The sequence below is a fragment of the Telmatherina bonti genome (genome assembly GCF_933228915.1).
Source record: "Telmatherina bonti genome assembly, chromosome: 10".
Classification (NCBI taxonomy): domain Eukaryota; kingdom Metazoa; phylum Chordata; class Actinopteri; order Atheriniformes; family Telmatherinidae; genus Telmatherina; species Telmatherina bonti.
In genome coordinates, this window is record NC_136628.1 from 20,666,804 (window position 1) to 20,694,682 (window position 27,879).

General features: G+C 37.3%; 1 protein-coding gene across 1 annotated transcript; it reads right to left on the reverse strand.

Annotated features, from left to right (window-relative positions):
* On the reverse strand, positions 1-27,879 carry LOC306761261 (short transient receptor potential channel 4-like; the record flags this gene model as incomplete). The annotated part of the gene is made up of 14 exons (XM_079247384.1): positions 1-693; positions 1,621-1,710; positions 2,094-2,135; positions 2,845-3,039; positions 3,130-3,325; positions 4,354-4,475; positions 4,576-4,776; positions 4,875-5,014; positions 6,342-6,678; positions 16,802-17,002; positions 19,685-19,861; positions 20,152-20,292; positions 26,535-26,753; positions 27,721-27,879. 14 exons carry the CDS (start codon positions 27,877-27,879, stop codon positions 1-3), a joined length of 2,913 nt encoding a protein of 970 aa, XP_079103510.1.

Genomic DNA, 27,879 nt, shown 5'->3' on the forward strand with positions numbered 1-27,879 from the left:
TCACATTTCATGCATCTTCTCTGGCTGAACTGACAAACATCCTTCCCCCTCTGAGTCAGTGCGGGCGGGATCTGTATCTCCCTCCTCAGTTTGTTTTTCTCCATCCTGTATAGAGCTGTTGTTTGACTTCTCCATGCTTTCTGGAGACTCCTCTTTCTCTTCCAGCCCTGCTTGTTCTGTCTCAGCTTTGGCTCCAGCCACAAGCTCTTTGTGCTGCTCCTCTGAATCTGAGTCCATGGACTCTCCTGCTTCTTCTGACAAAGAGTATATCTCCCTTGAAATTTTCTCTGCTCCAGATGTCACTTCTTTGCTGCTCCAGTGGTGTTTCTGGAGCAAGCCAGTGTCACCATTGTCTTTGGAATGGTTTCTCAGGTGGCTAGAAATTTCACTGCAACTCTCATCCGAGGCCAAGGGCAAGAGTCCATTAGGTAGACCACTGAAGACGTCAGGGGGCCTGGTAGAAGATGAAGAGCAGCTTTGCTTTAAGATGGATGTGGTCATCTTGAATCGGTTCAGCTTGCTTTTTGCCTGGCTGCTCGAAGGGCAGGGAGAAATCTTGAGTGAAGAGTTAGGGTAGGCAAGTGTGGATTCCACTGAGCTGCTGCTCGCCATTGCACCCTGCAGAGCAGGCTTTCCTGTCTTCATCATACCCATAACCTCGTAGCGGAAACTGGAGATATCTTGCTTCAGCTCCTGAGAAAACAAAATAATATTTGGCTCTCATAAAAAAAGGTAATTAATGCATTTTCACTTAAATATTAGATCCAGACATTGGTATCTGTAGAAAACTCTGATTCAATTCAAGCTCAGTCAATAAAAAAAGGGGGATAAAAAATACTGTGGTGATCCCTCATTTTTCAAATATGAGACGGTGCAACCGTGCAGCAAGTGACTGCTCCTATATGTGATGTGAATCAAATATGACAGCTGCCTTCAACTCATAAGATCACCAAGGTCATTATTCAGTCATACTATGGCCAATATGAACAAAAAAATCTTGATGTCAATCAATTCTAAATATTTGACATCAAGATTTTCTATCTGCTGCCAATTATATGATATTGCAAAAAAAAAAAAAAAAAGGGGGGGGGGGGACTGTGCCAACACTTTTCTATTCTCTATTTAGCTGAAATACAAAGGAAATAAAAATGAATAAAAGTCTAATTTTCAGCGGCCAATCGAGTGAAAAGACGTTGCTGATTTCAGATTGTGTTTTTTTTCTCTGATCAATGTTTAACTGCATGCAACCACAGAACGCTCATATGTAACTGATCAATACTTGGACTTCAAATACACGCACAGAAACCAGCCCACACACACACACACAATTCCTTTAGAACAAGATCAAAACTTTGTCTGTAGTTTGGTCAAGTCTTATGAAAAACACTGGATGAAACGGATACAGATGAGAACTGTGAGAGTAAATCAATACGACACAGATGTGGGTCAGAAACCAAAAGGCAAAAAAATGCAATAAATGACCTTTTAAACTGTATACTGTGATTATTTAAAGTGGATTTGTCACTATTGGCACTGCATAGTTTTGATCCACTGTTACAGAAATACAGACTATAAAAGTTTTAAGGAACTTATTCATTGTCTTCTGGGACCTAAACCCACCTTGAAGTTCTCTTCAGTCAGGCCTTCCTCTGTCTTGGCATCTCTGATCATAGCAGCCACATAGCGTTTTACAAGGTTCCTTAAAACCTCCTACACAAGGTAAAAGAAAAGAATACATATATATATACTTTCAGTCAGATGAAAGTATCAACCTCACAGCTAATCAGACAAAAACAAGATGACACAGATACTGTATATGTGTAAAAGAAAGCATATTTAAAGCTACATCTCCACACAAATACTATGACAACCCCCTCTGTGAATGTGGAAAAACAGAAACCCTTAACAGAGAAGAATGATGTGTGCCCGCTGAGTGAAGGTTGTTAAACCCATTGCGCAAGACGCTGCAAAATCTTTCGAATAAATGTGTAAACATACAATTGAAAAGCAAAATCTTTTTTTTATGAGGGCACACTCACACAACCACAGAGTGCTGTGATAATTTCCAGTTTGCTTTAGGAAAAATCACTTACCTGATATTGATGGTTTATCCTCAGATTTTCTGCTGCTCGCCTCTGCAGACATCAGATAAATTCAGATTAAATGAGTGAAAGAGCAGATGAGAGAAGAAAGCTCATTTGTTTACCGTTCTATTTAAACACTGATGTTTCTGAAACTCAGTGGAGTGGAGCCATTATCAGTGAAGGTTTAACAATAGAACAAAGATGCAACTGCATATGTTGATATCTAATTAAATTTCACATATGAGCAAGAAACGTATTAGATTTGATGAGCAGATGGATTTATTTTTCATGAACAATTATTTAAATTACTTGTTAGTTATCAGTTCATTCATTAACTTTTTTGACAGTTGATACCTGATGAATTGGTACACTTTATGGTTATTGCAAATTATTGATAAATGTATATATTACTTAGTCTTTGTTTGTCACAGTGATACAATGTCTTATAAACCTACGGTATCATTTCTGATATTTATCCTTTAATCAAACCAAAGACCCTTCTTTTTTTTATCTTTAATGTAATATTTAAAAGTAAAAATCCTGTAACTTTCAGCTAAAACTGGGTTTTATGGATAAAACACTTGTGGAACAACCATTTTACTGGATCGTTGCTGATGTAACAGGAGTATCTTCTGCTACTGGATACTAATAGTACATTGGATCTGTGACTGGTCAGACATAAGTGACATGGACAGACGGACAGCAAGGGAAAGTAAGTAGAACACATCTGGTACCTAGTTCGGTTATTAAACCAACTTACGCCAAGAGTTCCAATCGTTTCATGGCACTTGGATCGTGTCCTCTTACACACTTGTCTCTTTATCCAGCACATAAGGTACCAGAATGATTTGGGACTGGGAATAATGTTGAAAGGAGCAGGTAGAGTGGCTCCTTCTTCAAAGTAACTCATCCACAGCTTTGTCCTGGCAAACTTCCACTCAATGTCTGCATGATCCTGAAAACAGATTAGCTAGATTTTAGCAGCATGTGGCTGTGTGTGTTGTATCATCTGTTTATGTATGTAGAGACACTGATATGTGCTTACAGCAATGTGTTGATAGGAGTTGTTCATCATGGCTATGAGCATGTTGAGCAGCACCACCAGCGAAATGATATTGTATGTGCCAAACATGGTGGCACCAACAAACTCAGTGAACTGGTGGTCTGCATCCACGTTGGTCACATAGAGGCTGATCAGTCCAAAGATTGACCAGAATAGAGACTGTAAAGTCTCAAATAACCTGTGAGAGATATATTTGTGTTGTTACAGAAGTTCCAACCACTGCATGTCATTGCCCTGCATTCTTACCCTTGTATTTGTAAAATGCTGCTAAGATATCAGCAGAAATGTACACAACCACACTGCTCGTATCCTTTCACACTCACATTTACATCATCCCTTCTCAACTCTCATTATTGACAATAAGAACAATCTCAAATTCCTTTTCACACCATATTTTTTTTTAATAAATGCTGATTTGAAGTCTTCATCAGATGCTGCAAGTGAGGACTTTGCAGACCACTCCAGAAATAAAATTCAAACTATTAGATTCAACCTTTTTATTTCAACGAGATGTAGATTTTAACGTGTCTGAACTGTTCCTTTTACCAAAAGAAACACAGGAGAGTTTTGACCTGTTTGATGCAATGATATCTGGTTGAGTTTTGTCCCAGCTAAACCCAACAACCAGCCTGTTAGACCCAATTCCCACATTACTTTTAAAAATGTTTTATGAACATTTTTAAAAGTTATTTATGTTATGTTATTTATGATATTTAAATATCATAAATAACTCTCTAAAGATAGAACAGCTGTGGCGAGGCCCCTCTTGAAAAAGAGTCATTTAATCACAGGATTCTTGATAATTACCAATCTTTATGCAATTTTTTTTTAAAGGAAAATGATAAAAATTTTAGTTAAATGGAGTTTTAAATAGAAACAATATCTTAGAAAAATGCCTATCAGGTTTTAAGACAAACCGTGGTATAGACACGGCTTTTAATGACTGTAGGACAGATGTAATCTGGACTTTCAAATAGGGTTCGTTGTTTAGTTTGTATGTAAGAGATACAATATAGTGTACGTCTGTGCTGTAACTTGTTTTGTGTTAAACTTGGGTGTGTGATTTTTTTTGTGTTTTTTTTAGATGCAAGAAACTACTGTCTTAAGTGCTGCTGCTTTGCATGCAAAGCGCTTTACAAATAAAGCTTTATTTTATTTAGCTAGACTCCATATTTACAATACACGTGCAAACAAGCCAAAACTTACGTGGAGAAAGCGTTATTCTGCTCAACACAGCGGATTCCTTTGCATTTTCCTTTCTCATCCGAAGCCTTTGTCTCATAGTAAAAGTACAGCTGGTTCAGCCCATTAGCAAAAGCAAGGAGAACCTGAAGGAGAACAACATGTACAGAATTGAAACTGCTATACCTTTGCATATCTATTGTAAGGTTCCCGTCTGTGAGCAAAAATGTGTGTGTGTGTGTGTACCAGACAGTAAATGAAGAGGAACTTCAGGATGTCCAGCAGCATTCGCCCCAGAGAGATCTGCAGTGGCCCCAAATGAGAGTTGGCGGTGAAAAGTGATATGAGGCGAAGGGAACTGAATATATTGGCAATGGCAAACACTGCCTCAGCTACTAGGGTAGGGTGCCACATTTCCCATTGGTTCCTGGGTTTACTGCCACTGTACTGAATAGGGGGGAAAAGGATGGTAGATGCATTGAGAATACAGTGAGGTCATGCTACAACTATCCCTTCACAATTCCCCCGCAGAAGCAAATTGTTACCTTGGTGTAGGCTACAATCTTTAGGGAGATAGTGGCCAGGTACAGAGAGTTCATGACAAAGTCCATCAGATTCCACCAGTCATGGACGTAGTCTTGGAAACCACCATCCCACATCTGCTTGATCTCTGCCCAGATAAATCCTTGCACAAACATAAAAAATCACAACATGATTTCTATTGATTTTCTGACTGTTGTGATTTACAATAGCAGTTTCCAGTTGGAAGATACATTTCTCTCATGATTAATGTCTGTTGTTTGCATAGACAGCATTTCCTTACAAAGGCAACATTTGGAGCAGTTTTAGCTTGGATAAGGAATCATACCTGTTTATATTTTCATAGTATTAAGAAACATTTAACAAATTAACTATGCAGTTGTGTGAGGTGGAATAGAAAAAAAAAATTGTACTGCATTCACTTATAAAATTGAGATTAAAATAGATAAACTTAACCCAATATATATATATATATATATATATATATATATATATATATATATATATATATATATATATATATATATATATATATATATATATATATATATATATATATATATATATATATATATATATATATATATATACAGACACAATCTAACAGACAAAATCAAATAAAAGCTAGTAATGGTCAATGGAATAAAAGTAAAACAGATTAGAAGCTGCACTGGAACAAACAGCCATTCCACTGGTATATAGTATGTAGTTAGGATAAATGTGACACAAATTGAATCTGAGGATGACTCTCTTGCTTTTTTTAATGGATTTAACTATTAACCAATTTGCAAATTACTGCGTATGAGAATACATGATGACATTGCAAAATGTCTCTTCTAACCAAATTTGGAAACCTAAAAAATAATGTGTAAGGAGATATTAAAGAAATACAAACATAAATCTACATTAAATCCACTGATCCAGACATTGCTGAGGCATCTCAGCTGGGATAATAGTGATTGAGCCTTAATACTATAGGAGCCTTCTCTAAAGACACAACCAAAGGTATATGTTTTTATGAAATAACATCTAGAAAATGAAAGGTAACATCTAATCAACAGGCGCAACATTCAGTTGCACGAGCTGCCCAGGGGATAATAGGAAACCACAGTTTGTACAAATCTGATCAGTTCATTAAGCACTTTGATCCAGCTCATCTTCAAAAAATCTGTAAAGATTTCTCTCCTTTTTGTGCTCATTAATTTCCCCTGGTCATAGGCGGAAATCATGGGATGTGGGATCTCCCTTTGCAGTATTTTATTCTCAATATTTCATTTAAAAACATCATTAGCATAAGGTACTTCAAAAGAATATGCCTTCATTTTAATGAAGGATAATTTCTTTTAAAGTTTGGAAAATATTGGATCCCACTTTGTCTCGTCACTGTTTGGCTTGAGGTGTACCACCGACAAGACTTACATTCATGGCCAGGGAGACAAAGTGACTGAACCATCCCAAAACATAATACTCACCCAGCACCCATGGCAGTATCATCCACTCCACAGTGGTTGGTGCAGGGCCCTGCCTGTCCTGTTCTGTGGTGACGATGTGCTGGGAGGCGAGGAGCAGCAGGAACAGAAAGGTTAGGTAGGATGCTGTGTGGCAAATAAACTTGATGAAGGGCTTGCGGATGAACAGGCCATAGCGACTCTTTGGAGCAATGAGGTAACAGAGTGCAAACACCGGGTAGAGAAGGCCTATGAAGACGCAAGTGATGAATTTTCCTGCCCAATGGCGCCGCCTCCATCCGGGGAACTCATCATACCATCTGGATGCCAAAAGCTGCTGACAGTTTGGCTGGGCTACAAACTTAAACAGAGAAAAGAGGGGAAAATGATGTTTTCCATATATAACATGTAATAAAAGCAGTGGGGAACATTAATCCTAGGTATGGCTGCAGCCTTTAAGCTTGCATTGAGAGAGAATTCTCAGCCTAAGGCTGTTTTTTGGTTTTCCAGACCATGACGCTCTGGTGACTATGTGCCAGAATTAGCACCTGCAGTAAGCTCCAGCTACAGGCGCACAAACAAAGCAGTGGGATGCGTGGTGTCAAAATTGAAGGATTTTCATTTACACACGTTAACATGTTAGAATGAATCAGATATTGGCATCCTTGATGAAGAAAAAAATTGTCCTTCAACAGAAAGGGCGGCCAGTTGTCAAGAAATACAACGATTTTGTCTTGAGATGCCCAAATATAGCTTGAGCTTTCTATGGAATAAAAAAAAATCCATAATTCTTGTAAAAACCTCTGGGATATGTTCTAATTAAAGTAAAATTAATTGCAGAAATGTGCATGTAATATTGGGAAATATGCTAAGTCTTTACATCAGAGTCAAACTGTTGATGGACACTGGTGGGGGCCAATTCACCAACTCTGCAGCTTTGTTTCCATGGGAACCACAGATCCCCATCCATTTCTGGGTTTGATGCAGAATGGCTCAAATTTCCATATTTCCACCACAGCAATGCCACAAAACATAAGAGGACATGAGAGGGAACCAAGGAGGGAATACATTTCATTGAAAAGAGAAGTAAGTACACTCTAATAAGGATCTCCAATGACAATATTTTAGATTAATATGAAGCAAAAAAAAATGTAGGGGGCCCCCGCTGATTTTCTTTCCCTCTACTTTGAACATGAAGTTTATGATTAATAAATAAAAAAAAGGCAAAATTTAATCTCATGGGTGCAAACTCTTGTAATGAATCACAGTAACTGAGAAAAAAGTGACTAATGCAAACATTGCAGCAGCTTTGCACAGGGCTGCTATGTTTATTTAAAGAAGAATATAATTAGGTATTTCATATCTGCTTCGATAGATGTTGGATATTTTGAAGTTACAAGAAAATGATGAATTAATAAACAAAGCACTTCATTTTCAGCTTAAATCTTTCAGTTATTAACAATTTCTGACAGCATAGAAGAGGTTATTGGGTTACTTGATGTCTTAATTAAATACTGACAGTGATGGCAATGAGTGTGGACATTAGCCAATTAACAAGCTAATTAGGAAATGCATTCGCTGTTATGCAAGAGAAATAATTAGGCAATAACTCTTCAAAAGCTAATCAGAAGAGCAGTTTTGAACCCCTTTTCTGACTCGCTGAATCATTATACAGTTACTTTCCATTTCCGCTGTAAACATTTCACTCTTTTCCATCTCCCATAGGAGAAAAAAATCCAAACAAGGCAAACATCAATGTGATGGCACCCTCCTTTTGCCTGTCACAATCATTTAAAAAAACTTGCTGCAGTAAAGTGCCAAATGTGCCGTGGGTGACTGTTTCACACAAATCAAGTCCAGCTGGAAGTGTCTTTCCATGAAACACCTTCGACTGTCAAACGTCTTTAAGTGCCAGGAGAGTGCTTATCTTTGTGAGAGTGCTGAGGATGCTTTCTAGCTCAATGAAGACATGTTCCCCTGCAGCTCTACCGGCATGAAAGGTCTGCTAAAGTTTTTTTCCCCCAATTTCACAGCACGCTGACATCACACAATCTGATGCTAAGAGCAGAACTATGGATGGATGTAAAGTCCCTATTTTCCTCTTTTCTTGCACATATGACTAAAGAGCTATCCCACATTAGAATACAGTCTTCAGCTACTATTACCATATGCTAAAAGTTAATCAGAATCCACCCACAAAGCCTACAAACATGCTTTAACCTCTCTAGGATGAACATGAATTTCCAGATTTCTACATACACCTACGTAATGATGATCACACTGTGTCACTTTTTAATGAAACTCAGTATCATCAATGCTACGCAGAGGTAAGACCGCAATTAAGATTGCCATGAAAAGCTAAGAGAATATAAGACAGCATGAAATTAAAATGTCACATCATTAGAATAGTCAAAGCAAGGTGAACTACAAGGAAGAAAAGGTTGTAAAGGAAAAGTTTGGCCTTATTGTACAGACAAGTCCCGTCGTATGTAAATACTCAGAACCTATCTGATTTCTTTCTAGTTTCTTGAAGTTTATGAAAATTAGATAGAGTTGAGTCTGTGCTGGAGCTGTGTACATATATGCCACAGTTACTATGAGTAGCTTTTATCTAATTCAGACACAGCAACGGTACTTCCAAAGCTAATGGATATACAATCTCACCTTCTCCCCCAACTCTGACTTCTGGAATAAAATCTGCAACAATATTTTCTCTGTGACCAGCAATACAAATGTAGATTATACAGCAGAAAAGTATCCACGGAGCTCATATCAGCCAAAGGGAAATATTCAAAATGGGTTTACAGACACATGCTTAAAATGCACTTTGGGTAGTACTGATAATTACTTGATATTATTAACTTGATATTATTATTGTTGTTGTTGTTGCAACCCAGGTAATGCCATGGCTCGGTCTGGGCTCTGAGTATTTGTAGTACCATCATTTGCATTACCCGTAGTAGTATTAATGATAATAAATTTAGCCATTCATTTATCTATGTATGCCACCTATTGGATGTGTGGTCCTGCACAGTTAGACATGCTCTATTAAATTCCTTTGCTTTCTTTTGTCACTCAGTATTGTGATGTCTTCCACATTTTAAAATAATAATAAAATACAACAAACAGCAATGCATCTGCAGCTTTACGCTCTTTTTCAAAGGTCTGTCAGTGCTTATATAAAATAGTTTCATCAATAGCTGGCAACATCCCTTAACTTATTTCTTTTCTGTTGAATCATTTTAAAGGTGACCGTTGTTCAGCATTTACTAACTTGCATGTGGTCATACAACTACATTCATCAACTCTGGTTTTCAGTGATCATTGTTCTAAACAGCTGCCAATAAGAGGCTTAGGGGTCTAACCGCAGAGTGAAGGAAGGGCACCATTGCCCAGGCATACATATTTATATTTGTCACTAATATGAACCCAGATTTCAGCCTTGAATTTGCAAAAATTACTTCAATTTATTAGTTCCCCTTGTGACCAGGTGTCAAACTCCAGTCCTCGAGGGCCAGTATCCTGCAGGTTTTTGTTGTCTCCATCCTCAGGACCAACACACAGGACCAAAATTCATAAATAGGTTGATGAGAAGCTGCTGGATCCATTTGATTTGAATCAGCTGTGTTGGTAGAGAGAAACAACAAAAACCTGCCAGATACCGACCCTCCAGGACTGGAGTTTGACACCCCTGCCCTAGTGAGTCATTCCTTGTGCCACTGGCTACACCAGCTCAAAACAATACTGAAATACTGTTGTGCTTAAAAAAAAAAAGTCAAGTTAATTTAGAGATATAAATGGAAAATGTTACATGACAGACAATTATGCTTATGTATTTAATTTTTTCCAGAACTTTATTTCTAACTGCAATAGCTTGAGAGTCGTTACCAGCAAATTTATAAGGATAACTTATTTATGTATTATTTTTACATGAAGATCATGTTTGTGCAAATGTTGTTACACAGTTGAACAATGTACCACCACTTTGTTCTCTCTTAGTCTTCTTGTTAACTTCCATTTCTTCATTATATAACAAGAAGAGGAAACAGCTTCCTGGAAATCCTTTGCCATCTTGTTATACTCTGTTCTTCCATTCTGAGTGCTGTAGTTATTTTAATTTCACAGAGCCAATGGGTGGTGATTGTTAGGGAAAAATTAAGGAACCAAATTTACATTTTTTAAAAATCTGCCAGAGCAGCCATTCAATTAATTTGAATTATTATAATCACTCATATCTTATTTTTCTTTTTTTTTCAAAATGTTTATGATGAAGTAAATATTGTTTCCCATAATTAGAAACTGACTTGTGAAGATGGATATTTATTGTTTTAAAAATGTTGAAGCAATTGAGTGTTGTTGTTTAGGTGACTCAACAAACAACACAGTTTTTGCAATTTGATTTAATTTACTGGAGGCATTTTAAACATGCTGAAATAGTAAATTGCAGTTTTTATAAGATATCACAAGAGGGCAACCTGAAACTACTCCATGTAAAATTGATGGCTTCCCTTTGGCATCTCTGACAGTTTCAAATATTAAAGAGACATCGTCTTTCCACTTATACTGTATATCTTTAGAGTGCTTACTGTGCTCATCTGAGAAGCTCACAAGTCCCTTTTTGGAGGTCCATTCAAGTCAAGTCTTATGACTCTGGACCAAGTTTAATTCGTTTGCGTTTGTGGGCAGACCTAGTCCACTTATTTAATCCGAATCTGAATTCATTTGGCATATTGACATTCCCCCAAATGAAGCGGACTTTCCGAGCAAATGGACTAGGGATCGAGTCAAAAATGCGGATGTGAATGTAGCTTTAAGTAACTTAAATCTGACATGAGTCCCTATATCTGGTGCCCATCCTTCTTTTCTTTTGCAAATTTATTGGGGAAAATTAGAACAGTCTATCACAAAAACCCAAAGAGAAGTTGGAAGAGACAATTAGCACTGCAATGTGCATATGTTAATGATAATAAGCATATCTAATTTGGCCTCCTGCTGCAATGAAGCACACAGAGCCCGGTCTGTCAGCATAGCTGTTTTGAAAATGGTCTATGGGATTTCTTTTTATGTCATTATGAGCTGCCTTCCTAAAGCCTGGGAGCGTAGCACCAGGAAACCAGAATACACAGAGATGTGAGGATAAACAGAAAATGTAAAAAAGAAAGTGCACAACTACACACAAAAGAGGGTTAAACAGAGAACTGTCCCTTCATTATGTTAAAGATGAAACAGAAGCTTCTTTTGACTCAGTGCAACGTGGACATGTAGTCTCCACTAATTCAGGTGCCCATTCAGGTCAAAATGATGGTCAACACGAAATCAAACAAGCCTTTAAAGTCCAAATAAATGTCCACCAAACCTTTAATGCTTCATAGGTTAGGCAATATCTGTTCCACTTCACTCTTCATTCTGTGACAGACCCACACCTGGCTTGGCTCTGCAATGTGTAAACAGGTTTCTGCGAGTATCTCTGTCCCAAAGCTAAAATCTAAGAGCTATTTCATGCAGAGTTAAAGGAAACTCAGAGTTTACCATTTCACAGAGTAAGTTCAGCTGAATTCTGAGCAAGTTACCATGGTGACATACTATGCGAGACAAGGGGGCTGCACTTCGGATTTCAGGTATATTTGCCCCTCCATTCATCACAACAAGAGTTATAGTCTGGGCATATGTAACACGTGAATTTTACATTCTAGTCATGTCCAGTGTTGGTGTTTTCAGGCTGCTTTTGTGTTGTCATTTTGTCCAGAGTTTCTCAACTTTATTAGAGTGTTGTTCCTCACTTCCAGTATCACATCCCAAATGGTGAACAATTGCTGAAGGACAACCTGCTGAGTACAAAATGTCCTGGCTTGAGTTTAATCTCTTGTGCTTGCTTTTTAAGACTTTATTTTTCTTGGTTTTATTTTTTAAGCCAAGCCAGGATGTGCTGTACAATGTTTTTCTGTTGTTCATGTAGCTGCGGACCAGTAGGTAACCACCCATCTGTTCTTATAAACTGTTCTTATAATTGAAATTGCATTTGGTGTGGTAACCATATGCCCGTGTGGCATTGTTGTGAGAAAATAAGGGATGGCACTGGGTGTAATGGTCAGCCATTTCTGGTTATATGTCACACCCCGGAGACCCTTCTCTCATATCATAGGACTCAAACTCCTGACTGCCATAGAGATAATCTCTCACAAGGAAATTGCATCACACAGGCAATGTTGCTTCAGGGCCAGTTTATCATTTGTTTAATTTATTATTCTACTTGCAGTCTAAATCTCTTGTGCTGCGTCAAGATAAGGTGACTGAAGCACATCAAGTTTTCCTTATACAAGAGAAAAAAAGAAAAAAAAAAGAAAAGATAATGAAGTGGTGCCACTTTATGAAAAATGCAGGGGGTTTCATGCCCAGCTGTTCCAGTGTATTTGCTAAAATTGTCCTTGGGCAATATACTTGACCTTTAATTTGCTCTTATGTGTTAAGTAGCGTGGGACAGAAAAAACATGTATGTGTTTGAGTTTGTATGTATAAGTGAATGTAGCTTTTAGTTCAGAGCATTTTGTAAGTGGTTGATGCAACTTAAGATGCTTTGTAAATCTAGTTAGGTTGCCATTTTCAATATGAGCAGTTAGACAGCACATTACCCACCAAGGCCAATGCTGTGTTTGCAATTGTCACAACATAGATCCCAATCCACGCAAAAAAATTTAATGGCTTCTTCTTTCGTGTCTGTTCCCAATCAGCACAACCTCATGAAATGTGTCTTGATCATTTTAATGTGGTCTTGATAATAAACACTAATACCAATGAACACATTCCACCACCTCAGCTCCCACAGAACAGGAGATGGAACTGTTTTTCAGAGTGAGGGAGTGTTTGCCGAGTCTTTAGGTGGGTCAAAGTAGCGCAGAATCAATGTAAAGGTATTTCATAGAAAAAAGATAGCCATTGTTTCAAATGGTGTCTGCCTTTTGTCTAAAAACAGCTGCTGATGCTGATTTTGTTTTAATCCTAACTAAAACCAGTGTCTTCTTAACTTGTTATTTGGAAAAAACAAAAACAGGAGTATAGACCCACCATTTCACATGTTAAATTCTATCAACGATTTCCTGGACTTCATGGCTTGTAGAAGGCAGCGGACTGTTTCAGTGAATGACTGAACTATTCCTCCATTCCTCCACTCATTTAGAAACAATGAGATGATGGATGCAATGTGCTCACTAATCAGTATTTGCAGAAAAAATGTGTCTCTATGTTATTTAAAAGAGAGATGTTATAATGTCTTGCCCCTACAAGATAAGCAATGTAGAGTAACTTTATTTTGGGCTCATTTTAGACTCTTTACATGTGTATAATAGCTAGAACATTTATCATTGGGAAAGGTTAACTGGGTGGATCGTTACCCACAGTGTGACAGTTCTCTCCATCAGCGTCTTGGTGCAACTGAAGAATGATGCATGTAGGATGCAAAAAAAAAAGGCCATATTGGGATTTCAGTGGATAATTAAAACCCAGCTGGGGAGAGGAGATGCTACAAGGCACAACTGTTGTAGAGGCAGCAGGAGGGATGTTTGTTTACAGTGTACGCAATGAAGGATTTTCTGCAAAACCCAGTGAGAATTTGTCAGATGACAGGGGGCATTTCATCATTATGTCCAACTGTACATCTCAACTATTCCCAGGTGTTTTGTCATAACTGAACCTGCTCATCTTGCAATGTGTGTGATGATGATGCACAACTAAAACAAATGGCAGTGCCAGGACTCCTCCAACGGTGCATCTGCTCTGAAAGCCAAGACGAGCTCCCAGCAAAAGACAGCTCAAAGAAATATTGGTTGCTCCTGGGGAGCAATGTTTGGTTTTTCATCATTTTTACTTCATCTTTATATTCAGTAGAAATATAGTCAACTGTCATCTTTGCCTTGAGTCATCTCATAACTCTGAATGTGCTTCCCACATTCTCCATTAAACCTAGTTATCCTATGGTTCAAGCATTAGTTTTGGGAATTCATGGTAACTACTTTTCTCTTCATAAGCAGCACTAAGCAGTTACTACATTAATTTGCAGTAAAAGTAACAAAACTGTAAAAAAAAAAAAAAAAAAAAAAAGAAAAAAAGTGGGACATTAAGAGTTCACTGTCTAATCAACTGGTAAATACTTAATCATGTCGACATGTCTCTACAGTATTTATCATACAGGAGGTTCAAACTTGTGGTAAAAATTCACTGATATACTTTACAAGGATTAAACAACGTTATTTGCATACTAATTGGTCTACCCACAGAGACAGACTTTTTCATCTTGCAACAGAAAAGCACAAAATCAGCGGGCTGTAAAAATGAATATGGTTTTTTAGGGATCATGTGTTGACTGGTTCCCATGAACTTGTTTATATGGATCGAAAATGCAAAAAATGGATGAAAGTTTTACATAGTTAATACAGACAAAATTCTCTTAATGGGAAAATAAAACAGATTACAAATGTGATACATGATTCAATGTCAAAATGCTTTTCTAGTTAAAACTGCAGCAACAACAAATGCTGAAGTTCAAGCTTAGAATTAATTGGATTTGTGTACCTTGTCTTGGAATTCATTTTAAGTTTTAGAAAATGTCTTTAATGGAGATGCTGGTCAGTTATTAGTCTCTTAAATAAAGAGGGCCATGCTATAAGCTGTTTCGCAGATGCAGTTGTGCAAAGTGAATCAATATAACTCAATGTAAATAGAAAACTGCATTTTGTCATCGGATTGTAAAGTAGATTGTGGAAAACAGCCAAATAATATCTTGGTGAATATTTTCCGGGCTGCACGGTGGCGCAGTGGTTAGCACTGTGGCCTCACAGCAAGAAGGTTGCTGGTTCAATCCTTGGCTGGTTTGGTCAGTGGCCTTTCTGTGTGGAGTTTGCATGTTCTCCCCGTGTATGCGTGGGTTCTCTCCGGGTACTCCGGCTTCCTCCCACCATCCAAAGACATGCATGATAGGTTAATTGGTCACTCTAAATTGCCCCTAGGAGTGAGTGTGAGCGTGAGTGTGGTTGTTCGTCTCTCTGTGTGGCCCTGCGATGGACTGGCGAGCTGTCCAGGGTGTACCCTGCCTGTCGCCCAAAGCCGGCTGGGATAGGCTCCAGCTTCCCCGCGACCCTGAATTGGAATAAGCGGTTCGGAAAATGAATGAATATTTTCCAGTTATAAAATCTTTAGCACACTTAATGTTCATTCTCCAAACTTGAGCCCCATTTTTGATTAAATAATCAACTATGATTCTGATTTCAGATTGATTTTTCATTTGGTTTATAGTATCATGGTGAGAACGCTGATCCATCCATCCATATTCTGTAACCACTTAATTCAGCTCATGGTCAAGGGACTGGAGGCTATACCAGCAGCTAGAGTGAGGCAAGTTACACCCTGCAGGTCACCATTCCATAACCAAAAACTGATTTAGTGATGAAAAACTGAGTTTGAAGAGCTGCTATTCAAACAACGGCAGCAGCAACTTATACACTAAATGGGCTAGCTGGATCAAAGATTACTAAATAAAACAATCCTAAAACAAATCAAACTTTAAGGAGATATTTTTGGAAGCAGTGTAGAGGACAGATGTGGTTGTCTGGCGGGTGAGTATTTTTTCTACTCTTCATTTTCATGTTTCTTTGTTCCCCAGGTTTAAAACTAGATGTACTATTGCAAATAAACCTGACAGGTCTTTATAATGCAAATGTGTTTTACCTTAGGTACTGTATGCCGAGATTGATGCAAAAACGTTTCAGCTATTCTGTTATGTCTAACTTCACATAGAGAAACCGACATAATTGCATTTTCATAGTTTTTTTGATACAGCAAACATTTTACTCTACAGCTACAACTTTAATATGGAATCAAGCCCTCAGCCTGCAGCTCTTTGTTTGAATCTACCATTCTCCACATTTATTTGTCATCTACAGGAGCTGCCAAGACAAAAACAGATAAAATTTGGTGATAACCTGCATCTGACGACTAAAACCTGATGCTTATCTAACAGTATTATTGCTGGATGGGACACTTGTGAGAAGAATTTGGCTTGATGCAGCAGAAACTTCGGGCTTGGCATTATTACTGAAACAACAAAGTGTGAATGTTGCTTGGGGCACGCAACATCAAATCATAACAGCATCATGAGGCAAACCGAGTGAACATAAAAAAAAAAAAAAAAAAAAAAACAATGAAAAAAAAAATAACAGAAAGGATATGAGTTCTTATTGCACAATTTAAAAGGCTATAACTGTGATATTGCACACTCACACAGCTCCGTAGGTGACAGAGGGTGTGAGATCTTTGTTTGTGTGTAAGTGTGTGTATGTATTATAAAGATGAACAGGATATCCACCTTTCAAATAATGTACAAACAAGCAACATATGAACACAATGTTTGTCTTGCATTTGGATAAAGCATAACCACAAATCTTTTCAATGCCAGTTCTGTCATTTCCATAATCAATAACATGCAGTACTTTTACCTCTTTTTGGTGGTACTTGATCGCTAGTTTAAGTCTTGCCAGATCATTGTTGCCCTCCTCTTCCAATATGTTGATGTCATCTCTGTAGTTGAGGATCATCTCCAGCTCCCTGGAGCTCCTTGTTTGATCCAGGAGATCCTTCGCAAACTGTTTGCACTGCTGAGACAGCTCCTCATACTCAGATTTGAACTCATTTTCTACCTGGAAGAGACCAGTAAGGTGCAGGGTAAATATACTGTTTTGCCTAAAAAGCATCAACATTTGTAACTAGGATTCACTATGTTGGGAAATTGAAAGAAGAAATAGTTTGTCTCATGCAAACTTGGCTTCTGGATATTTTAGATCATGACGCTCAACCTTGTTAATATAACATTCAAACAACGTGGAGCCGTACATTACACACTTTTAATGCAAAACAACGTGCAGAAAAGTGTATTATAACTGTGTAATGCACCATTCCTTGTGGTTTAATCTGCCTATACCATGGGGTCACTTACATGGGGTCTTATAACAAATGTTTCTTTCTTTTTTTTTTTTAGAAAACTTCCTAAATTTGCAAAAGTATAGGAACTATAACTTGCTGAACTTTTTGTGCATATATACATAGTGCGTATTTATAAAATTGACAATCAATTACAGAGAGGATATACATCTAAAATATCATCTCTGTAATTAAACCACTTGTCTAGTTGCAGCTGCTTACCTCATCTCTTTTAAAGCATTAACTCTTTGCCTTGGGCCTGTTATCCAACAGCTAATAACGTGCTCCTAATTTTAGATAACCCTGCCAACTTTGACAAGTCTATCATTTCCCCCCTCATGTCAGTCACTGCAGCTGACTTCAAATGCTCATCTTTCTCATGACGTAACTTCTACAACTCCTGGCAAAAGTGATGGACAGCAACTCTTGAAGGATGTTCAGCTTTTTTCATTGATATGAAAAGAAGAACAATCATAAACATAGCAAACTATCAAAACAGGAATTTCTTTTGTTAATTCTAAGAGTTGAATGTTTGTCTGTAAATAAATACATGATACGTATTGAATTACTATCATTGTTTGAGTTTATGTCATGGAACTGATTAATTAAACACAATATTTTTCATTCAAAATATTTATGAACAACATATCTCTGTAGACAATTAAGCTTAGCAGAGCTTTCTTATGAATTGTATTTTTTCACTTCAAGTCTTTATTTCCATATTTTTCACCTTGAGATCTGGACTGTTTGCTGACAATGAAATGAAATGAAGTTGACATGTTTTTCCTGAAAAACTAAAAGGTTAGAAACCCTTTTCATCAGTAACACTATCATCCCAAAAACCTACTTCAGCTAAACAGAATGGTGTCTGAATATTCAACGTCAACCTACGTTTTCCTATAGAAGTTATGCTTTCTCCTGTGGTCCTTTATTTGATACAACATGTCATATCAGTGATGGCTGAAATTCATTTATTTTGTTCAGGCAGTCGTGTTTACATGTTTGATCAGATCTGTACCAAACATAGGTTTGTGCTTTGTCTCTAGGTAAAATTAATGCCTAAATGAATATCATTTTTATTCAGTCATTTATAATCAATGACTGCCTTTCTTCAGCCAACCTCACTTTAAAAAGTAAATAATAAATGAAATAACAAAATCACCTGTGTTGGCCACATATTGTGACACATTTTATCTAATTCCATAAAAAAAAAAAGAAAAACCTTTTTGTGACTTTCTCATCCCGTTCAGCAACATGAATTGCAGAATTGTGCTCTGTGTGCTAAGATTTGCTCTACCAAGGGAAGCGTCTTGTAAATACAGATGCTTTTGTTACTTTAGATCCTGTTTATTATTATTTTATTTGCATTGCTATTTATTTCCTCCGTCTGTAACTTATTATTACTGAACCCAACAGGAGAAACAAAAATGAAAAAAGTTAAACAAAAGGAGAGAGGTGAAGAAACAAAGAAAACAAATTAAATATATATTTTTGTTTTTCTATCAAGGCATTTTGGTTTCATGTCTTGCTGGGTCTGTTTGTATGTTTCTCTTTTACAACCTGCCCCTTTTGTTTGCTCCTTCTCTAAGTTATATGCACTGCTGACTGGAAAAAGCCAATATCTTCTCAGACTCAGCCACATTTTACCATCAGTACGAGCATAGCCTTTACTGTGCATTGCAAAACAAAATTAAGGAGCTCTGCATAAGAACAGCACAGATATGAATAATATAAAAAACAAATGTAAGAAGCCATAATAATAAAAATAAGTGGGCTAAGTAAATAAAAGCCAAAATGTTTAACTATTAAAGTAATGTTGTTTCTTATGTGTGATTAATTTATTTACATTAATGAAAAAACTAAATGAACATCTTCATAGAGTGGTGATTTCATAACCTTTTCTAGTGATTTTAGTAAAAAGCAATAAATGAACCTGTTAACAAAGGTTAGAAACCCAATTTTTCTTGGGGAGATTTTTTAAAAGCAATTTTAAAAGGTTTCTTTTTTCCTCTTTCTTTTTTTTTTTTTTTTTTAAATGTAAGCATTTTTTTTTTTTTTTTTTTACCTTCAATGAGCCATGAAAGTTCTGGCTTCATAATGGTTTTGCTAAATGTCATTAACTAAGGAAAACCAGTCTCCAGATTTCTTGATTATTTCTGTTCTTATTATATTTCTATAACATTTTCTCCGATAACTCATTAAGTGCACTAAGTTTTTATCACGACATTTAAAAAATGCAATTCATATTAATTACAACCAAACCAATTCACAGGGAACATGTTCCACATCGGAATATTATGAAAGGCTTTATACTGTAATTAATTAATTACCACTTCATATATCAGTGCTTTGAAACCTAATTTTTCACAGCAGTGACTGTTAGCTGGATCCCCCGTCCTCACCTTGCTGAGCTCCTGCAGCTCCCAGCTGAGCCTGAATGCGGTCAGGAAAGGGTCTTCGCTGGAGAGTGCAATTAGCGAGGGACTCGACAGTGCTTTGTAGATGTTGAGGCGAGAGCGCGAGTGCCGCAAGCTGTCCACGTCTGAACTAGACACACACTCCACACAGTTGCAGCGCACCTGCAACATCAAACAAAGCATGGACACATTTTAATGAGGCTTCCCCGTGTTTAGTCATGGATCATGTTCCGGTCTCGCTAAGCAAGCACTCAATCCATTATATCAACTAAATATTGTCCTGTCTGGGTATGATATTTAGGCATTAAAACCCACACCAGGGAGTCATTGACCTTATAATCCGTGTGCATAATTTACATGATAAATTAATTCTTATATAACAATACACAGAAAGGATTCAACAGAGAGTTATCGAGTTTGTACCATAAATTAGAGATGTATGGGTTACCCACCTCATGTGGCTGTGGCATAGACACGCCTTTCTGCACCAGAAGCTTAATAATTTCATAGTTGTTGGTGTGTGCAGCAAGGATGATGGGAGTGATGTCAGGGGTGAAGTCAGAGTATTGCTTGTCCAATAAGATAGGTGGGACCTTTTAATAGACAGGAGAAAATAAGACCTTCAGTCACACATAGGGTATTTACAGACTGAAGCTTTAGAAACAACACATTTGCCATCGGCCTATCTACTGCTAACAGATTGCCAAATAATAGAAGTAATTTGTTTTATTGAACACAGAGCCGAAAAGGTATTTTACTCTCCTTAAAGTGGATTTTAAAGATCCTCGCAATATGGTTATATGAAATAAACAGGATCAAGACAAGGATATACAGCTTTTGGCAACCATAGAAATACGGTTCAAATACCAGTAAGAAATTATGGCTTTGGTCAAAGACATGGACAATATGCCATCCATGTCAATGCAGTTGAAAAGGATGCAGGCCACAGCTCAAAATAAATCAGTATTACACACAGTTAAAAGGAAATAAAGCTCTGAAAATAACTAAACCAACCTATCCCTCTTATCACCCTATGCAGCTAAGTCCTTCTGGTATTTGCATGCCTTCCAGTGGGAATACTGCTGTGGGAAGCAGAGGAATAAGCTGGATTCTTTTCTATTCTTTTAATTGAAGGCCCCGTATCTGATTCACCGGCAGGGAAGGAACTTATGTTAGAGAATCGTTGGAGGATGAGCGTGAGATAGGTAAGGACGTCAGCTTGAGGCAGACTCATGACAGATGGAAATAAGAATTTTTAGTACCAGAGATAGAGCATTTCCAATGTGAATATTACTGAGTGGAGAGTAGTTTGAAGGTCTCAGTTTCTCGGGGATGAAACAATACAATGGGAGAAACTGAGGAATTAGTATTAGAATCTCAAAGGCTGCAGCAGAACTGAAATACATTCAGGAGTTTACTCACCTGTCATTTATAGCTAAAACGTGCTCTTTCAGCAGTCCTATCTGTTGAAAGACATTAACTACTATCATAAATCAAGTGAGAAATGTTAATTAAAAGGAAATTTATTTTTTTTTGCCATGTCTTTAATAGAAAATAGTGCAACAACATTGAACATTAAAGAGCTTTATTGTTAGAAAAATACCTTATTTTAATACGATGCTTGCAACATGTTTGGCATATAGTGTTGTAATCAACTTTTTTGAAGCTTTAAGGAGACAAATTTCTATAGTTTTCTTTTACTAGACACCCTTCAATAATGTATGCACAACATGGTTTGGTATTGTATGGCTATAATAAAAAAAAAGCCTTTCTGGGAAAAGCTGGCAGCTGGATGGTAATGCATTGTCAACTAATGTCTTTCAGCATTAATGGTACCTTCTTGAGCATGTGAGTTATATATGAAATGCATTAAAACACCCACATAGTTAATGAATGCTTGCTTTTAATCTTTGTATTAAAAGCTTTCTTCTATTCTTTTTTTGTAGGGATGCAGAACTGATAATTATTTTAAAAGATAAAAAATAGACTTTTTTCACCGCAGTGTATCATAAATGAATCTGAGTCCAAACAAGAAGTGAAAGTTCTGAATTTTGTATGAATGCGTCGTTGTTATAAATTGGACTGAAGTGAATGGGTTTTAGATTACAAAACTGGTTTGAATTTATGTGTTGAGAGCCTGTAGCAGCGTCGCTACTTTGGGGATTCACACAGCGCAGCAACAGCACAGTAGGGTTTTGGTTTAACAGGATTTTATTGTGATGTAAGTGAGGAAGACCGGGACAACCAGCCTGGCTGTATCCTCTCAGCTTTGCGTCTCCTACTGGGATGTCAGTAAACTACTGCAGATAAAGACAGATCATGATTAAATATACAGTAAAGCAGCGGCTGCGCCAGTCTGCCTCACCTGCCAATGCCCACTGAACCACAGCTTCACCCCTCCTCCCTACAGCTGAGCTGGGGCCACATGCACTACCACAGTGCTTGGAGATGACTTTGTCACGAACTGGTGCTATTCTGATCAAACTGGATTGAACAAAGTGGTTAACTTTGCAAAAACACATTTTTTCTTTTCTGTCCAACATCGAAACAGTTTGCAAGATTTTTTTCCTGAGTGCACGTGTTGTTGGCAGCAAATTTCAAATAATCAAATTAAATAAAAGTCTCCATTTCAGTTTAGTAATTTTTGCATGTGTGATATTTTGTTAGAGTATCTAGCAGAAGGCTTTTTGCCTGTTAGATTTACCAACTATTTATTTTTCAAACATGTTTAAATCTTAGAACAAAGCAGCTGCGAATACAAAACACGAGAAACACGTTGCTCCCGATCTCTTCACATTTTGGAAACTTGGTATGTTGAGATGCATTACTGTAGGCAAGTTACAAAAAATTTTAATGTTGTAATAATAAAAGAAAAACGTTTAATGTGTTGTTAGAATAGAAGCCACACAGCTGTGTGCACGTGAAGCTGTGTCGAGTCCGACAGGTTGTCACCATCACACAGACTCCTCTGGTGCATTAGCTTCCATTGTGCATTTCTTTTTAATGTCGTGTTCATTGTGCCACTGTAGTAAATTTAATCCACCCCTGCAATGTTTGCTGGTTAGTAGCAAGATAGATTTGTGCAGTTTGTGTGAATGTAATGTCATTAGCAAGACGGCTGCCTGATTGTTAGTGTTTAAGTAGGCCTGACTGTCGTTAATATGGCGGCAGATTCAAATTTGACCACAGATTGTGCGTCGGTATGGTCTCTTTTTTTCTTATATTGTATTTGTTATTCTGTTTTCATTCCATGAGCAATATTTGTTCTTGCTAAATTTCTCTTGTTTTATATGGATTTTCCTGTTATTGAGTTACTGAATTAGTTTAATAGGGAACCGTATAAGTTAGTTAACTCCTCTGCACACTTGTGTGCAGGCTGGTACCCCCCTCCCCTACTTCCCTTGAGCATCTGGTTCCGTTGGAAGAATTTCTGCATGACAATCTTCATCAGATAACTCCACTGAGCCACTCTGACCTGTGAGAAGCAAACGCTGCAATATTGGATGTTGCTAAGCATCGCACTGTTCCAAGGGAGTGGTAGGAACAAATTTAAGCGCCCCAATGTTGCACTTTATTTTTCCTGAGCTCAGGTATTTTTTTTGTTTTGGGGAAAAAGAAGAGCCCGAGATCAGGGACAATTCTTTATTCTCACATGGATTTTTTTTTTTTTTGTTTTTTTATTTCAAAATAAATGTGTTTGTCTTCATTGAGTGAGGTGTTCATTGTAGGCTGGAAGTTTAATGCTCTTAGTGGAGCAACTAATACCAAAGTTCTTTCGAAACCTAGTTTGATAGTAGTTAGACATAATTGAGTTCTTTGTAACTCTATAGATGACCTGACAGACTTTGGGTCTGAACATTGTATTGAATTGGATTATATAGATAGTGATTAAGTAACCCAATGTCAAAAATCCTGATTTTAAGGTGCCTCGGCTTTGGTACCAGTACAGATGCATTACAAGAGCATCCACCAGGTCTAATTACTGTAGGATTATAGTTTTAGAATTATTGTTTTCAGTCTTGTTTGTCTTGGAGCTGTTAAGCACCTTATACTTTATACTTTCTTCCATTTCAAATGGATTTTACAGGTCAAATGAAAGAACTCAAAGAAGTTATTACAAGGCAACAAGCTGAGATGCTGTGATGGGATTTTTAAGTTGTCTTGTATGTGTGAAAACAGAAAAGATATCAAGTTCACGAAGCTTTGTCCCAGTTCCTAGCTGAGCAGCAACATTTTAAGCACTGGCAGCTTAATTCCACCAATATTGTGAAGAATCTTTTCCTGTGTTCCAAGTTCCTGTGTCTTTACAAGTCCTTCCACATCACTCCCAAAATTGTATAGAGTCAAAGTCAGACCAAGACTCATTCTCAGAAAAACAAAGAAAAACATCACAAAAATCTGCTCAGTAGATTTTGTGTAAAGTTGTTAACCAACACACAGACAGACCGATAGACATGGGCAACAGCATAACCACCTTTAGGGAGGTAAAAATGGCTATAATGGCAATTCGTTTTCTCAAAAATGTTTCATCCATATTGCATCCAAAATTCATTCCATCATGTGGACTGTAATTACCAATATGGTTTACCTTTAGAGCAGCCATTTTCCATGATGGCATAGAGCCATATCTGGGAAATGTCATATTTCACAGAGGATATTGAGATCTAATATGCTACGGTATATACAGCATTCTCCATGTGGGAGGGGATTTCACATAATCTACATCAAACAGCCTTGGCCTGTGCCCAAGCATGGACCAGGAGGAGGGCAAACTGGGAGATGTGAAGTTATGATAATTGCACAGAAAAGAAATAAAAATGACAGCCCACTGTTATGTAGATTTATTACTCATAGAATGAGCCATTCACAATCAGTGTTGATTAAACATACAACAACAGCATTTGCATCTGCAAGAGCTCACTAAGCTTTTACTTCTGCTTTCATTGTGCGCTATTTTGAGCCTCCTTCCTATTTTCACTTGTCATCCTACAACATCACAAACACGCTGCTGCCAGAAAATGGGACACTGAATAGTTCTGTTTCTGTGTTGCAGTGTGAAAAATAAGATCAAGTCTGGAAGTCAAGAATGCATGACTATGCTTATTTTACATCTTGTGCTTTCTTATGTAGGAGGAATATCCTTACATAACATATCCCCTGATAAAAAAAAAAAGAAGAGGAAAAAAAACCAAAACGTGAGCTGCAGTGTCTGTGCCACTGGCAGATGCTTATCTGAATGCTTAGGATAATACATGGACCTGTTTAAAATGCTAATACCAATGCAGCCCTCAGCAGCAAATAAGCAACAATGCTATTACAAACACATCCATCAGACATCTAAAAAATTAAAAAGACAAATATGCACTATCCCTGCAAAGCATCAAATCAACCTATTAATAAATCCCAGAAAAGACGCAGGCAACAGATAGCATGCATTTTTCCCAGACAGCTTTTTAATCTAATCTATGAGCCTCTCAAGAGGTGATTTGGTTGCGTTAGAGAGATCTATTTTCACAGCCTCCTCATGTGACACAAAGAAGCACTATCTTACAAAGACATTAAGTTAAAGAGGTAATGTGGCTGCTGATTGATGTGTCCAAGGGGTTCAGACTGGGAGTTTCTCTCCTCTGTGATTTGGCTCCCTCCATGTAATTTTCTTAAACAAATCTGAACTATTACTTGAGCTTGTGCTTCATTTCCTTCCCTAATATGCTTAACCTTTCCCCTTCTTCATGCTTTTGATTATTTCACTTTATTGTGTGAAAGCGTAATGCATTGCTTCTAAGAGGACGCATTGGGAGCAGCAGGAACTTGTCCCCTTCGGTGACTGATGAAGACAAGAATGCATTCGTTCCTTTGTGGTTTATGGTGCGTTACCACTGGTAAGAAATACGAGGTGAAAGGAAGGGAAGCATTAATGTGTATGCGTGTTTGTATTCCAGTGTGATTCATGGATGCGGGTTAGGGACAAGATAAAATATAAGAACTGCAACTAGTTTTCTTCAGTTTTCTGATTTGTGCAATTATGCCCGAAACAAGCAGCTATCATTTGTGACAAAAGGGGACTTACTCACAAAGGGCTGCATTCTCACGCTTATTATGATTTTTCCTTTTTACAAAACCAAAAGAAAGAGCTGAGAAGGCTATAATTTTGCTTAAATTATGTAGAATCCTTTCTCTCAGTCAATACACTGATCAAGTCTTTTTGACTGACTTGTTCCCTTCTCAAGACGGAAATCGGCTTATGAAGACAGCTATTTCCAGTGTGAGCGGTTCCTGATGTCAACAATACAAATTCAGTTATTGTGGATGTTATAATAAGCTCCAGGCAACTACACACAGCTTATAGGATGTACAATTAGTATGACTATTTCACTGTCTGACAGCTTTTTTATCAAACAGGTGGATGAAAAACATCCTGTGGGCATTTGACGTTTTTTTTTTTTTTTATTACTATGAAATTCTTTAGTTTTAAAACATAAAAGAAAACAATATTTAATACACTTTATGATAAAAATGACATGTTGTATGAAGGGTGCATTTCTCCAGCCTAACACTGTTTTTGGATTAAAAGGCAACTATTATACTATCATTTTCACGCACACACACAAAGAAAACTACAATGGGGCACAACATGGGGCCATGGACACTTTCCAGAAATTATTTAAAAAATTTAACTCCCAAAACATTGAAAAAAAAAAAAAAGAATATGGAAAACCGATGCAGAATATTATAAATATTATTCCCTTCATAAGCACAGTATCTCCTGTTTTCTTTGATTTATCTTCATGATTGGATCACCCTAAATAGAATCTCCTTCATTTCCCCTCCTCACCTGCATGCCTCCACTGGGCTTCTTGTGATTGAGCAGCAGTTCCACGGCCCCCACCACTTCCTTGCGTATGGCATGCAGAAGGGCATCGCCAACGTAGACGTTAAAGCTCAGCAGAAGCTCAATGATTTCCAGGTTCTCATTCTCAATGGCAATCAGCAGAGCTGTGCGTCCAAGAGGGTCAATGCAGTTAATGTTAATTTTGAAGTAGATTTCTGCTTCCTGTGGAAAAAAAAAAAAAAAAAAAAAGGTTGGTTCCAAGGGCTACTATGTAATGCGACAAATCAGTCATTTAAAAGAGCATCTTCATATTATTAAATTGGATTTGACAAAGCAAAATACAGTTTTATTTCTTTGAAACCATACATTTAGCATGAAGGTGTTGAAAAATTAAATCAAAACTAGTCAAGTTTTGAAGGCTAAAGGGACAATAAAAGTGGTGCCTTTTGTCCATTGGTCATCTCTGTGTAGTGTTCTTATACAATTCCTTTCTATTATTACAATTGGCTTTATACTTTTTTTTAAATTGTCATTGTTTGTCTTATTTTCGTTATCTTGCCAACAGCTGATATTCCAAAATATATAATTACCTTTCAATGATTATAGAAGTATTTAGATCAGTCAAATTAAAACTGGAGCAGACCTGATTTATTGCACTATTAAAATTTTATATTTTCAAAACAAAATGTCATATTAATCTGTTGATTTTCCTTAACCAGGCTATTTATTATGAATTGGCTTGAATGGATGTGTTTGTAAAATGCCCTGAGATGACATAGTTGTAAAGGCGTGTTATACAAATAAAACTGAATTGAATTTATATAAGGTAATCATGAATGGTAATAAATTGATAAACATTAATTTGATATTACTGTTCAATTTTTGAGCTCCACAGGTTTTTTTTTGCAATGAAAAAAGGTGATGTCAGGGAGAGAAAAATCTTGTAATATAAGCCTGACACCTGTGCATGTGGTAAACAAGGGTCTCACATGTAATTGGAGATGAGTGGCAATTATAGCTGCAAGTCACCCGCAATCTACTAATCTTTTCTGAATCAGTCTAATTAGCTGAAGTCTTTAATATCCATCCAATCTTCCAATTTTCAGACTCTCAAATGGCAGCATTCATTCATCCATCCATTGATCAATCAATATATCCATTTTCAATGTAATTATGCATGCACACACACCTCCAGAGCTTGCTTTACGCTAGCATAGTCCCCCTTCTCCACAGCTCCAAGGTAGGCTTTTTCCAAAGGTGACAGCTCCGACTCAGCCCGCACAATTCTCAACGGGATGCGATCCCGGTATGAAGAGCTGTCAGTCCGCCGGTAGTACAGCTGTGACAT